The 15,843-nt window shown below is 32.1% G+C and overlaps 2 protein-coding genes across 2 annotated transcripts; both read left to right on the top strand.

Annotated features, from left to right (window-relative positions):
• Positions 1 to 305: 305 nt before the first annotated feature.
• On the top strand, positions 306 to 1,039 carry LOC122306849 (defensin-like protein 1). Its single transcript, XM_043119374.1, has 2 exons — positions 306 to 467; positions 626 to 1,039. Exons 1-2 carry the CDS (start codon positions 413 to 415, stop codon positions 793 to 795), a joined length of 225 nt encoding a protein of 74 aa, XP_042975308.1. The 5' UTR covers positions 306 to 412; the 3' UTR covers positions 796 to 1,039.
• A 5,300-nt stretch (positions 1,040 to 6,339) lies between these two features.
• LOC122306782 (myb-related protein 308-like) lies at positions 6,340 to 8,064 on the top strand. Its single transcript, XM_043119290.1, has 3 exons — positions 6,340 to 6,684; positions 6,798 to 6,927; positions 7,240 to 8,064. Exons 1-3 carry the CDS (start codon positions 6,552 to 6,554, stop codon positions 7,865 to 7,867), a joined length of 891 nt encoding a protein of 296 aa, XP_042975224.1. The 5' UTR covers positions 6,340 to 6,551; the 3' UTR covers positions 7,868 to 8,064.
• Positions 8,065 to 15,843: the final 7,779 nt, after the last annotated feature.

Below are 15,843 nucleotides of genomic sequence, written 5' to 3'. Positions count from 1 at the left end.
GCGCAGTCTCCACACTACACTTCGAGCTTTTGATACCTTTCCATCTTATAAGCATCGACGACGCATGTTTTGCAGCTTTGCTCTTACCGATATATATTATATTAAATTCCGTCGGATATCCTCGAGGTACCTCGGACGCGGAGGAAGTTCTCGAACCTTTTCACAATTGAACAGTTGTTTTCATTATAAAGATTCGTTTTCAGACAAGCATACTGCATGTCGTCCACTTTGCACGTGAAGAGATGGAATCTCACAGTCACCAACCATGCATTGATCATTCTTTAATGAGATCACCTCTTTGTTTATCTCTGATCTCCCTCTATATGTATTGATGAGGGAAACTATTTGGTTTGCAGGAGGTTTCAACAGTGAATGAAAGAAGATCAGAGCAAGGGTTAAAGCTAGACAAGACATGGAGAGGAAAACCTTTGGGCTTTTGTTTTTACTGCTCATTTTCTTTGCTTCTCGTACGCGACTCTCTATCACTACTCTATGGCTATAGCGGACGAGCTAGCACATTTCTTTGCTTCCATATATAATGAGAAATCTAGCTGCTAACCTATCATTAAAAAATGCCAAAGATTTTTGTTAAGAGAAGGCTAAACCCTTTTGTCTTTCAATGCAGGAGAGATGGTGCTGCGTGCAGAGGCAAGGGTTTGCGAATCCAAGAGCCATGGGTTTCAGGGTATGTGCACGAGAGATCACAACTGTGCTCTGGTATGCAGGAATGAAGGTTTCTCGGGTGGCAAATGCAGAGGATTCCGTCACCGCTGCTTTTGCACTAAGCTTTGTTGATCCTACTCGATAATATGAATAAGGTGGATAATCTCTTCTCGTTTTAGGAGAGTTGTCGTGCTAGCTTGTGTCTTTCTTTGAATTTAGGGTCATATTGTCGTGGAACTTGCTCAGAAAAACGAGACAAGCATTAACTGTTTTTGGCAATATCGTTCTTGTTTTAGAGCTCTAGGCTCGGCTTTAAGATCGGAATAATGTATCTTTTGCAATACCTTTCAGGAGCAAGATCCCACTGTTCATGCGATGTGTCTTCTTAGCGTAATGAGTTTTCTTTTACGTACTTGATAACTACTATTCTCCAAACATTTGATTTTTCTATATATCTTCATGATCTGCTGGAGTCTATTATTCACATAGCTAGCTAGCTAGAGAGAAGAAATAGACAGAAAAAGAAGTAATCGGTCGTGTCTGATGAAATGAGAGGTAGGGAGAATCCGTACGCCAATCGCAGTAGTACTTGATCAGGCCAGAATGGGGGGTTTTGGGCGCCTCCAGGTATATGGATGATCTGAGAATCTCCTCTTCATTATAACATTCTTGAGTTGCAACTCTCCTGGATTTAGGAATGGGATGGGATTATATTTTTAGTTAAAAGTGAAAAATTAAATAAAATATTATTTTTTAATATTATTATTATTTTAAAATTTTAAAAAATTAAATTATTTATTATATTTTATATAAAAATTTAAAAAATTTATATTAATAAGATGAAATGAAACACTTTCTGAATCTAAACTAATATGAATATGAAAAAACTCCAATGAGAACTACTTGATCATATGATTATAAATCTACCATCATCGATCATTCACTCGGCCTAAATAATGGGCAGGATTTTTGTTATTTTTTGTTAACTAATTAATACATCTTGTTGAACCCGAAGCTGTCAATCCACTCAAATTTTTCATTGCATTTGACAAAATAAATATAAAGAAATGATAATTTGAAAAAAAAGATAAATATAATATTTACATGAAAAAATAATTTTTTTTAATAGTGAACTCAATTATTTAAAAAAAAATGTTTAAAATTTACAAATTCTCAAACTACTATATCTAGCATTACTCGTAAATATATATATATATATATATATATATATATATATATATAATACTCTAGTCATGTTGATTTTAAATTTGAGAATGATTTAGATTTTATAAAAATAAATTTATAAACTGAAATAAGTTAAATTTTAAAATTATTTTTATTATAAATTAAATATAAAATATCATTTAAAGGCATATCAATTTAAAATTTAATTTTATAAAATGGGTAATACTTCTGATGATCTTTACTTTTATTTTCTAATTGATAAGATCAGTAGTTTGCATTCACTTCGGCTCCGAATGGGTCGGATATCCGATATTTGCAATATTAGGCCCAAAGCTGACCCAAAGCTGACCTGGGTAATATTGGCCTTGTGTTGTTAGATATATAGGCCGTACTCTTAACTACTCCGACACAAAAACCAAATGTGGTGTCACGATGTGCTGCCGATCGATCGAGAAAACGGCGGCTTAACTGCATGCATGCAGCATGGCCTGGCCAGCGTAATATCAAAAACTCTACTTTCTTGGTCTAATTTTTGCATCTATCAAATTAACAATAAGGTTAGTACTGTACCACATTTCATATCTCAAGTCATGTTAGGCCTTGTTTGTTTAGCCAAAACCAAAAATCTCATCTCATCTCATCTCAACTCATCATTACACCTTTTTCAAATTCCAATACAAAATATAATAAACAATCTAACTTTTTCAAATCCCAATACAAAATTAATATTTAAAAATTATATTATAACAATATTTTATTTATTACTATTTAAAACATCTCATCTCATCTCATCTGTGTAACCAAGCGGGGCCTTAATCTCCTATTTTATTATAATTAGGAGATATATATTTATTACAAGGTTTCATGGTAATTAGTATTGACTGTAATAGTGTTCTTGATAAGAACTAGCAGAAATGGAATCATTTGAACTCACAATCAATTTGAAAATCTACTTAAGAAAGTTAAAATCAAGCTAATAGAAAATCTACATCCGTTGAAGAAATGGAATCACTTGAAGAACGATACAAAGGTTATGATTTACTTTTAATAAATTCAAAAATTCATTCAAGAATAAAAAAAGATAAACTTAACTCACAATAAATAAAATTCATCAACCAGTCATGCAATGATAGAGTAATAAGCATAACCAATCATGCTTGTTTTTTTGTGATTGTTATAAGCTGCATCGATCATATATAATAACAATATTAAGATCAAAGAATTTTGGGGGGGAGGGAGTAAAGTTCTCCTATATGCAACTTTTCTTTTTCAAGTCTATAATCAACATAATTTGTTCAGATTCTTAACTTAATTGCAATTAAAGCGCCTCATAAACTTACAAAATTCTCTATAGTGTCCAAACAAATGCACTTGACCAAAACATTCGTATTGAATTAGTCAACATGATCATTTTAAAAACAAAAATTTTATTATGTGCCGTTACTTTTGTATGCTATTTACATATTTTATTAATGTGATTGGTTGTGTCACTTTTTTTAATATAAAATAACTACTTTAACCAATTATGACATCAGTAGAATGTATAAAAAATACACAAAAGTGACTATATATAACAAAGGTATTCTAATACCTGTTTGGCATATTTAAAAGGTGCCAATAATGCACCCCTCAAAACATTTAAATATTAGAAGGCATATGTGCCTAAGACCTCGATCGATAGAAGAAAATAATTTAATATATGGTCATTAATTCCCTTATATTCTGGTCTGGCGCCTAATGTGGACCCAATTCTGAAAACATTACATCGACAAATATTAGAATTATATTTGCAGTCAAAAGATCATGATCCTCATGTATAAGATCAGCAATAAGGATAAACTTAAAAATAAAATAAAAAATAAAGAAAGAAAGAAAAAAACATGACCATACATATATTTGCAAATGGGAATAGATAACAAGACAGGAGCACATATAAAGCACAAAGACCCACTTGCTCCAATATCTAGATGAAGTTGGCAAAAACATAAAAACATATATATTATATAGGTCTGGAGGTGGGCTACCAACCTGAAAGATTCTTCCATTTTCTCTCCTTTTTTCCCTGTTGATCCATTTGTAATCATTTATTTTCTTCAAAACCCCAGCTTCCAGAAGCAACAAAAGCTAAGTTAGGAAGATGGCCCTTACCAACCTTCCCCATAAAAGAATTTCACAATATGGCTGGTCTAAAATGACATTCTTTTGCTTTGGAAAGCTGGAATAATATTATGTTGGTAGGGTTGGTTGAACAATGAAAATGACAAAAAAATATAAAACTTTCCAAATTCAACTAAAATGAAAAGTAACGTCAAATGTTCTAGAAATATTTTCAATTACGGGCCCATTTAATATTCAATATAATTTGTGGTGGGTAGGATATATATTCTATGCGGGAAGGAAGATGCCCTTTATTGACAAAATTTAAAAAATATCTAACTCAAATTATCTTATTATTATTCATAAAATTTTTATATTTTTTGATTCTCCAAATGAGCCCTTAATTACTAGATATATATGATATTATTTGATACAGAAAATAGTATTATTTCGATATCAATATGATCAGATAAAAACAAGTAGTTCAATCCTTATTTTGGGGGTTTTTCATTAATGGGACAAAGAAATTATTATATGCATGATGTGGAAAAATGATAGATATTCATGAAGTTGGGAACAGTAGTTAATCTCAATGATCATGGCAAGTAGGCAATTAGTGTGTTACATTCATCATACTGAATTGACAGGAGTAAGTGGAGAGTTAGTGGGGATGTGCTTAATTGGTCTTCTAGAATCCTTTATTAGGAATATTGGACATATATAATTTAATTAGAAATTAATGTAGGCTGAATAGAGTGTGGAAAGGAGGAATACCATTAAAAAAAAAAAAAAAAGAGTTAGAAAAAAGAACAAGTTTGGAAGATGGGATATGTTTTGGTTGGGAAAGTCTAACAAAAAAGTTTGGTAGGACGGCCTCAGTCGTCTCAACTCATAAATGCGATCGAGTATATAATTTATGGAGTCTTATCCCGTTTTATATAATTTATAATATCTTTCTAAATATTTTGAATTAAAAAATTTTATTAGATTTTATAAAAAATGTTAGGATAAAAATTTGAATAAAAATATGATAAAATTAAAAAATTATTTAAATATAATTTTTATTTTAAAATCTTAAAAAATAGTATATATTAGTGTCTTTTATATCTTGTTAGAGAGTTTGGGTAAATTGTTCTGATTATGTAATGATTTGATTATTAAAAGAATATTAAAAATTTGAAATTAAAAAATATTTTATGATCATGATTTTGAGATTTAATAAAAATAAATTAATATATATATATATATATATATATATATATATATATATATATATATATATATATATATATATATATATATATTTGTGTGTAATTGCATGCTGAAGTTGCCCGCCCCTATCTGGTATAGTGATAAGTTGATAATTAGCTATAACTTAAAACTCTCTCGATTGGCCAAGAAAGAAAGAACTCCAAGGATCAACAAATGCATGAAAGGTCGCAACCTATAGCCAAGCTCCAATATTTTTCATGAACACAATTATTCAATATTGGTAGATTTGTTTTTTTCTCGCCGTCTTTCTCATGACATTCTATATATATTACACATATACTCTCAACGATTACCAATAATCGAAGATTAAGATGACTACTTTAAAAAAATAAAATGAAGATAGATTATTATTTTCTTTTTGGGCAACCAAAATTATTCAAAAATCATGGGGATTGAAGAGCACATTGAAATCGACTGAATTGGCATAACTAAAGAGAAATCTCCCTTTGATGTCCAGCGATAGTGGTGGTGGGCACTCAAGAATTATTTATTATCATATTTTTAATTTAATATATAACTTAGAAGGAAAAAAAAAAGAATAATGCTATATACAGTCGTAGAATGTGCAAGTACTGTGTAATTGTTTCGAAAAAAAGTGAGGTTCACTATTAAAAAAATAATTTTTTTATGTAAATTTCTTATTTATTCATTTTTTTTTAAATTACAAGTTACTTGCACATTTTTCGATTTTAAATATTATTTCTAAAAAAAAAAAAAAATCATTATGCATTGAAGGGTATTAACTTGGTAATAGATCATTGGAGGTGTAGATCCAGTAAATTTCATAGTTTGGGAGGAAAATGGAGAGTTCTAAAAGTTTGGTGAGAAAATTGAAAAAAAAAAGGGGGGAAAGTACAAATTAATATTAGTGAGTGCAAAATATTAATTTCCAAAAAAACAACAAAAACAAACATAGAGCTACCAACCAAATCGAGCACTAACTTAATTGCAACCACTCGTCGATCCTCACCAACTCGGTCAAATACACTCCCCCCGCTTTACATCTTATAAGAAAAAAAGAAAATATTGGAAGTAGCAACTATTCATCACTGCACACCACACATCCTATAAAAAATATCTATATATCTTATGAAAAGCATCCTTACACCCTATAAAAACCTATAAGTATGTGGTATGCAGCATGAATAGTAGCTGCTCCCTAGAATTACTCTAAGAAAAAAAGGGGTCCCGAGTCAATTGCACCTTCTCCATCCCTGCTCTCTCCACCACCTCCCGTTTATATTCCTTCTTCCTCCTTTTCCCCCAATTCCTTTTCCACCTCCATTCCCCGCAGGTTTCTCTTTTTCTCTCCCTTTCTAACAACCAACAAAACTATGGGTAGATCTCCTTGTTGTCAGAAAGAACACACCAACAAAGGAGCATGGACCAAAGAGGAAGATGAACTCCTCATTAACTACATCAAAGTTCATGGGGAAGGCTGTTGGAGATCTCTTCCAAAAGCTGCAGGTAACTTTAATTCCCACGGCCCTCTCTCTCTCTCTCTCTCTCCCTCTCTCTCTCTCTCTCTCTCTCAAAGAGATTTTGGGTTGTTCTAAGGATTGCTGGTTTCAATCATGTAGGTTTGCCTAGATGTGGCAAGAGTTGCAGACTGAGGTGGATAAACTACCTCAGGCCTGATCTTAAGAGAGGAAACTTCACTGATGAGGAAGATGAGCTCATCATCCACCTTCACAACTTACTTGGAAACAAGTACGCAATGAGTATTCCCTTGAAACTTTTTTGTGTCGTTTTCGTTCATTATATTTACTTCCCAATATATAAATTTCGGAAAACATTAATCCTGCTTTTGATTTTTTCACTTTTAAAAGTTAGAATACTATTAATTTAATCCCAAACAATGTTGTCTACCTCGAACTTAGTTAAATTAAGCCTCTATGGACTAAAACCTCCTTTCAACATGAGGATGATCAGAATCTGCCAAGAAAAAAGAACGAGCAGAATCCATATGGGTTTGATAATTTAAGGATTTTTCTTAATATTTTTACCATTTGCATCTTTCAGATGGTCTCTTATTGCTGCGCGCCTACCAGGAAGAACTGATAATGAGATCAAGAATTATTGGAATACACACATCAAAAGAAAGCTTTGCAGCCGTGGAATTGATCCTCAAACTCATCGTCCACTCAACGCAGCCACCACCACAAACGCGATCAATGACAAAACAAGTACAAACAACGGCAACAACAACAACAGTAAGAGCTCTGATCTCTTTGAAGTGCAGAACTACATGGCTTCATTCATGCAAGTGCCTGAATTCAAGAATCCAATGAATGGCACTATTAGTAATGCCAACGTGAAAGTCCGAACTCAATCTGCTGAAGAGTCGAATAGTAGCAGTGGAGTGACCACGGAGGAAGTGTTTCCAGAACTCAACCTCGAACTCTCCATAGGGCTGCCCTATCAGCCTCAAATTCCGTCTCCCAACATAAACGAGCCGAAGCAGCAACATCCGCAGCAGCAGCAGCAGCAACAACAACAGGAGGTTTCGATCCAGTGCCAGTGGTATGGGAATGTTAGTCAAAGTGTAGGACGTCTGTGCTGCCATTTAGGGTTTCCGAATAGTCAAGCATGTAGCTGCAAAGCCATGGGAACAACATTAACAGCTGACAATCTGATCTATAGACACTAGAAGCCTTTTTTTTAGTACTCTTGATGCCTTAGAAGTAGTCTCTCAACCTTAATTTGCTCACATGTAATGATCTTGTGGTGGTAAAAAGGCTTCTGAAATAGTTGTAAGATTTTGTTTTTCCCCTCCTCTTTGACAAGAATGGCTGGAAAGCTGTACGATATCTTGAACCTCTGAGAAAAAAAAATCCTTTGATCTCCCCCAAAGTTGTTTCTTGTCATTGGGTACGTCTTCCGTCAATTCTCATTTTATTTGCTTGATCATGATTTAATATTCTTGCCATTCATGAGTGAGAAATAGGAATTCCTCTCCTCGAGCTCGTAGAAATTAACAATGTACATATATCATGTGCGCTAATTCTTGTGATCAAAAGACTAGCCGACCATTATTAATTTAATATGGTGGAACGATCCAATGATCTTCTGTATACGTGTGTGTGTGTGTGTGGGTGACTCAGCGTCGATGAAAAGCAAGATGAAAGTCATTGCGAGTCTTAATGCTAGTATAAGATTGGGAAGTTATCCATGATATACAGTATCCAAAAAAATTCATTCATTCCAAAGAATAATAAGAAACATGTTGATCATATGCCAATTATCATCCAATTAATTCAGTAGTACTGTTGGTGGTAATCTATTGGTTAGGTGTAACGTACGTCCGACGTTAAACGAAGACAAATTATATATACCTCTGAGAACAAGATTATTTAGGACTTCAGAAAAGCTAAACCCACCTAGGATCCGGTCTCAATACATTTTTTTTTTAAATTTTTTTATACTTAAGGATTAAAAAGATATTTTGTAATAATGTCGTGAATTTTTTCTTTTTTAAAAAATTATTTAAAAATAAGATAAATAAATTAATAAGATCAAATGGTCTTTTCAGGAGCCCATCTTCAGACTACACTCTTGGTGGGTGTAGCACGGCTCTTATTGAAGTCATGAGATTTTTCAACTGCTTATATATATAATTGACCATTAAACATGAGGTATATTGCCATGCACATGTGTATATATACAGCATGAATCCTACTTCATTTTCAATTATACACACACGTAATAGAACTTAATTATCAACAAATTCTAAAGTATCTGCGCGCAGTCTATTCCAATTATTAGTTAATTACAAGGGTAATCGTGTTCTTGTACTTTCTAGTGGTATTTTTATCTTCATGGATTGATCATGTTCAAAGACGTTCGATTTATCATGTCTCGTCGTCGAATATCTAGTCGATGATCCGTTGCGAATTACATAAATATTAGCTGAAGATGAAAACAGAAAGGGCTAGAAACCTAGCTAGATGCACCAGAGAGTTTCACAGTAATTGTATTGCATGTCCTCCTGCCCTACACACTAATTGCTCCTTTTGTTTCCCTAGCTATCAGAAATCAAGAGTAATGCTAAGAATAAATTCAAACAAGTTTCATATAACTTCTTTATAAGTTTTACTAATAAAGGATATTTTTATAAAACTTTTTATTTTAAATGGGATCCAGTACTTTTACCTTTTTTTTTTTATTTTATAATTAAGAGGTGAATATTATTGATCTGAATGAAAAAGGTATATATAGCCCATGTAAATGAGATCCATTTCTTTAAGAGAACTTGTATGAACTTGTCTATTTAGAATATGTACAAATTATTTCTTAGAAATTAAACACTAACCAATTTTTATTTTATTTTTTCTGTACCAAAAGAATATGGAGAATTCTAATACAAAGAGAAGTACTAATACAATGATATTTTATAAAAATAAATTTATAAATTAACATAATTTTTTATGATAAGTTAAATCTACTATATAATAAAAAAAGAATTTTATAATTTAATATAAAAATAAAAAATTATGTTAATTTATAAATTTATTTTTATAAAATCTTTATACGGCTAAAATATTTCTATTAACGGAAATTAGGGTATATAGCAATGAAAAACTTCCCGTGAAGATGTATGAATAAAGAAGTCTTTGGGCATGCAGCCTGATCTTTCCGTTGGACAAAGTGAACCAACTCTGATGATCTGAACCTAACCTAGACATTAAAAACGAAAAACCAAACCTAAAGGACGTGAGAATTAAGATAGAATAGACGACCTAAAGGGGGCCGGGGGGTCATGTTTTGTACATGTGGTCTCCAGCTTCATATATAGTTAATTTCGTGTCCTTGTAGGTAGTTTGGGTTGGTAGATATATAGGAGGGGTGATGTCGGCCAAGAAACCTACCCCTTCCGAATCTGCTCTGGCTCATAAATTTCTTGCTATCTAGCTATATATATAACTTCTGTTCGCTGTCCTTTTAACCTTTATTTTAACATCTTTTTCTGATTCAATGAATGATTTGATTTTTCATAACCGCACAGTTTTCTTTTTGAATTTTGTATGATCAGACTTTTACTACTTTAGTCCACCAATTTATGATGCAAAGGCTGGCGTTGTTTACGAGGCATGAGTTTGGCTGTCATCATCTAGAAGGTAGGGGCCGGGAGTGCATTACATATTCGTATATCTTTTGCAGAGAGTTTTACTCACTCTCTCGCACATCCCACCTAACTCTTTGGTGTTTTCCGTTCGTCATCTTTTGAGGCTCTTTTTTCAGTTTTGTCTCGTTAACGAGTGCGCCAATAATGCATGGTTACGTATATCCTCACTTCCATCGGATCAAAATGTTGAGAATTTTTTTTTTTTTTAAAAAAAGGGAAACTAAAGCTATTTCCTTTTTAACTTCTAAGAAATGTTTCAGCTACACGAAGTTTGTGTAAAAATAAATTTATAAATTGATAAAATCATGTCATTTGTGACTTTATTTTTATAAAAAAATTTTATAATTGTAACATTTCTCTTCTCATAAATTTGACTTACACGGTACTAAAGTTTTTCACTAAACATTTTCCATTAAAAACACATGCGCAAGATAACAAGATTTGAGGAAATTCTGATTTTTTTTTTTTGTTTATAATTAGATATTACAATTAATCTCTTTCATTTTTTATATATTTAATCCTCTCAAATATATAAAAGAAAAAAAAATATACCTATTTAATGTTGATGCTAAACTATCAAAGTTGAGATATTATACTCTACCTACCCTCCTTCCATTTCCAAATGTTGAGATAATAAAAAATAAGTTCTTAAATGGGTGTTCAATGTCTCCACTTTAATATATAATTTTAGATACAAACAATGCACGCTTTTTAAAGATGCAACATTGTACATTAATGGGTAATAATATTGGGAGTACGAAGTGCGTTTTCACAAACCATAATATATAATGCATGATAGAAAGTTGAGGACATGACGAGAACAATGATTATGAATCCCATTAAAAACTTCCTTAAAGTCTCTTTTCTAGTCATCAAAGAGCATGTTCTACCATTTAAACAATACCATCTTATATGATCAGCAGAATTACATACCATACCCTGGGAAAGTGATATATATTTCAGGCATCTCCACGCTAGTTTTTTGCTCGGAACTCTTTGCCAATGACTTATGACAGTCTTAGAGCATGACTCTCATTGCCCATTGGATTATGCAAATGTAAATAAAGTGAGAAGTTTGACTAATAGAGCATAAAAACGTGTTGCATTAGATTATACAAACTTAAACAAAAATGACTTTTGGATTGGGAGGTGATCTCATCTTATCTTATCTTATCATTATAAATTTCTCAAATTTTCTTATAAAATATAATAAACAATTAAACTTTTTCAAATCTCAAAACAATAATATCAATATTTTATTTAATTTTAATCTTTCATCTAAGACTATCTCATCTCATCTCTCAATCCAAACCAGGCGTAGCCTTTAGCTATAGTAAAAAAAGTCCTTGAGTCATATTTGGTATTTACTATAGCTAGGCCAAAAGCATTAAAAAAATTATTTCTTCCCTCATTAACACACACACACTCTCTCTCTTGGCACTTTGATTGCCTGGGAAACAAATTAATTAGTATAAAAGTTATTTATGAGTTTTCAGAAATTACTTTGTTTTAGGAAATAATTAACTAAACCCAATTTTTTAAAAACACTACAATGTTCACCTCTATCTTCTTTTTCTCCAATTTCCTTTCAAAAGGCTACCTACCTCATGCATCTTTTACTTATTAATTAGGATTTTTACCGTTTGTAACAACCAATTATATGTTAATTATAATTAAGATTTTTACAATTTTTCTCTATCTTATTTTGTTAGGGTTTTTACCGTTTGTCTCTACTGCAATCATATGTTAATTATAATTAAGATTTATACAATTTGTCTCTATCTTCTTCTGCTAGGATTTTTACTATTTGTCTCTACTAATCATGATTATACTTAACATATAATTGGTAGAATTGTAAAATATTAAAAAAATAAATTAAGAAATATATTATTAAAATATTATTATTTTGACTAATAGATAAATAATCTAATGTAGAAATAGATTTTGAATAGAATAGCCAAAATCATGAGATATTATGAAAATTATAATTTTCCATTTGCATAATCGAGGATGCTATTAGAACCTACTCTTAGCATTAATTAGTCTTTGCTTTTACATTTTGGTGGTATAAGAGCATTCTTAACGGATTATCTATATCCAAAACTAAAGTCTTTTTTTACCTATTGGATATAAAAATCACTTGCAATGAATTATCCATAGTCAAATATTTTAACTTTGAGCTACAGTATATGTAAAGAAAAAAAACAAATTTGATGGTTACTGTTCTATAAGCAAATTTTTATTTTATTATTTTTTAAGTCTCTCTCTCTCCCCTTTGATATTTTCAAAACGCAATTATTATGATTTTGGTTCTTGCTGATTTCTATTTTTTTTTTTTCTGGGATTGGGGGCAAACCTCAGAAGCTTTACTTCAGGGGGTTTTGAGTTCAAAAGGGTCTATGCCAATTTGCTGGTAGATTGTGATCCAAGAGAATAAAGGGCAAATTGATGCCTTAATCTGATAATTAGGCTGTGAATTCACAAGGGTTCTATTCTATTCACAAGACTGTGAATTTACATTTGTGGTTAAATTACAATTGAAAAAATATAATTTTTTAATCTATAATTTAATTAGAATATGATTACTAATTAACATATAATAGGTAAAATAGTAAAATATAATAAATTAAATTAAATTAATAATTAAAAAAATTCAATATTTTTTAATTTATTAATTATTTTTTACTATATAATAAATAAATAGATAATCGAATGTAGAGATTTGATGTAAATAACCAAAGTCAAATTTATTTTATATTATTTTATTGTTATATAATGAAAAAATAGCTATTCCAATGTGGAGACTTATGTAAATGAAATAACCAAAATTCAAATTCATCTTACATTCATCAAAATTGTCTTTTACATATACATAATCCAATAACAATATTGCTCTAAATGGCAATCATTGGAAAGTAATATCACAATAGAGTCAATGGCAAATGAGCTCGTGCTAAACCTCGTGTCAAGCAGAAGCAATTATTTGATAGTCCCGAAATGCAGGAACATAGTACTCTAGTACTATCATAAGACGCCATGTGAATTAGAATTAGTGCTCATCTAAACAATTTTACTACGCCGTTCAAAATTCAGGAATACCTAATAATTTTCAATGAGATAGATACTATTTATTGGTAATGCCATATAGGCCACCTTCGATGCAATTAAGATCAACTATCGATTGTTTGAAAACAATCAAGTATCTACCATGGACACTTTGTTCAAGACCAAAAGTTTAGATGTAATGTGATGCACTTAACTCAAAGAAGCTTATCCAGGTTATGCTCTTATCACTTCCCCTCATCTTAAATTGTAGAGGAATCCAATGTGATAGAAGGTATTTTAAATTTGAAAATATGTGGCTTAAATCTAATGGTTTTGTTGATAGGATCAAACAATGGTGGTCTTCTTATAATTTTTTAGGCTCTCCAAGCTTCATAACGACAAGAAAGTTAAAAGCGCTTAAACATAATCTGAAGCAATGGAGTGAACAAGTTTTTGACAATGTGATTCAACAGAGACGCTATCTCTAAGAGGAGCTAAAGGGCTTAGAGGGTGAGGAGGAGGCAAGAATTTTATCTAAATCCAAGAGAACTTGCAAGAGTCAAGTAGTCACAGAACTTTCAAGAATAACATTGATGGAGGAGATCTATTGGCAACAAAAATCAAGGGCGCTATAACTCAAGGAGAGAGATAAGTGTTAGAAGTTTTTAGGGTGACTAATTCTCACAAGAGTAACAATGCTATTGATATGTTGATAGTAGATGGTGCATTGTCCTTGGATCAGCTAGTCATCAAGAACCAGAACCACGTCGCGCAGTATCACCAACATCTCCTATTTGAACAACAACACATGGCAATCAAAAAGTGGATGGTATAACTTTTTCAGCATTAGATTAGCATTGCGCAAGGTGGCTAGAGACACCTTTTGAAGAAGATGAAATGTGCAATGTAATCTGTGGCATGGCTAGTGACAAGGCTCCAGACCTGAACAGTTTTACCATGGGTTTCTTCCAAACTTGTAAGGAAGTGATCAAGGGTGACCTTTATGCAGGTCTTTCAAAATTTTCATACTAATGACAAATTTGAAAAAAGTATTAATGCTACTTTCTTAGTACTCATTCCCAAAAAGATGGGATTTGTAGATGTTAGAGACTATCACCCTGTTAGCTTTGTGAATAAGGTTTATAAGATTCTGTCTAAAATGTAATCGAATCAATTAAGTACATTGATGGAAAAGTTCATTTCAAAATCGCAAAACGCATTTGTCAAAGGTAGACAAATCTTAGATTCGGTCTTAATTACAAATGAAATTTTGGATGGTCGACTCAAATCTAGAGAACCTGAGTGTGATATCTCATATGATAGATGGTGAATGAGATCCCACATTATTTGGGAAAATAAAATTCTTGTTTTTTATAAAGTTTCAATTGGGCTCCAATTATATCATTAACTAATCATTTTAAAGTATAGACTATGTGGTTTGAGTCTTCTATTGGGGCGTTACAAATGAACATATCCCAACCATAAATGTAGGACTTGAGCCGTGCCACCTACAACAAACAATGCCAACGAGGATATCGGAAATTTAAATGGGGAAGATTGTAATACCCTGTATGATAAAGATAATGGTAGGTAGGGAATGAGATCTCATGTTACTTGAGAATGAGAAGTTCTTGCTATTTATAAAATTTCAGTGATGCTTCAATTATATCATTTACTAGTCTTTTCAGAATATAAACCATGTGGTTTGGGCCTTCTATTGGGGCGTTACATTGGGTTAATTTGCATATTAGATATGGAGAAAACCTATGATCACGTCAACTAGAAGTTCCTACTTGATTTAATTGCAAGGTGTGGCTTTGGGGAGAAATAGTTGAAATGGGTAGAATTTCGCATCTCTACAGTTCAATTCTCTTTCTTGGTGAATGGTTCGCCGGTGGGTTTCTTTGACTTCTCCCGTGGTTTGAGATAGGGGAGCCCTCTCTCTCCTTTACATTTTATTCGTCATGGAAACTCTCAATAAGATGATTGTAGGCCTTGTGGAATGTGGTTTTCTCTATGGTTTCTTAGTGGAGAATGGTGATTATGGCTCCATTGATATTTCTCACTTGCTTTTTGTTGACTATACTCTAATCTTCTGTTGAGCAAATCTCAAGCATATCCAATCTTTGATAGCTCTACTTCTTTGTTTTGAAGCTGTCTCAGATTTGAGAGTTGATCTTTCAAAGTTTGAATTGGTGTTCATGGGGGCTATCCCTGAAGCGGAGAATTTAGGCTCTCTCTTGGGATGTAAGGTATGATCTCTTACCCTAAAGTATCTTGGATTACCATTGGGTGCTCCCCTTAAATCAAAGGGAAATTGGAATGGCATGCTTGAAAAGGTGGAGTGCATATTGACTTCTTGGACGATGTTGTATTTGTCTAAAGGTGGTAGGGTCACTTTGATTAAAAGTACTCTTTCTACCTACCCACCTATTTTCTGTCCTTGCTCCCATTCC

Source organism: Carya illinoinensis, chromosome 4, assembly GCF_018687715.1.
Source record: "Carya illinoinensis cultivar Pawnee chromosome 4, C.illinoinensisPawnee_v1, whole genome shotgun sequence".
NCBI lineage: Eukaryota > Viridiplantae > Streptophyta > Magnoliopsida > Fagales > Juglandaceae > Carya > Carya illinoinensis.
This window is presented reverse-complemented; position numbering and strand designations above follow the sequence as displayed.

Excerpts from the sequence above, each read along its gene's own strand:
- LOC122306849 (XM_043119374.1), top strand. The coding sequence starts at position 413 with ATGGAGAGGAAAACCTTTGGGCTTTTGTTTTTACTGCTCATTTTCTTT. Across the intron at positions 468-625 it reads GCTCATTTTCTTTGCTTCTC|GAGAGATGGTGCTGCGTGCA; the intron begins GTACGCGACTCT and ends CTTTCAATGCAG.
- LOC122306782 (XM_043119290.1), top strand. The coding sequence starts at position 6,552 with ATGGGTAGATCTCCTTGTTGTCAGAAAGAACACACCAACAAAGGAGCA. Across the intron at positions 6,685-6,797 it reads ATCTCTTCCAAAAGCTGCAG|GTTTGCCTAGATGTGGCAAG; the intron begins GTAACTTTAATT and ends TCAATCATGTAG. Across the intron at positions 6,928-7,239 it reads CACAACTTACTTGGAAACAA|ATGGTCTCTTATTGCTGCGC; the intron begins GTACGCAATGAG and ends TGCATCTTTCAG.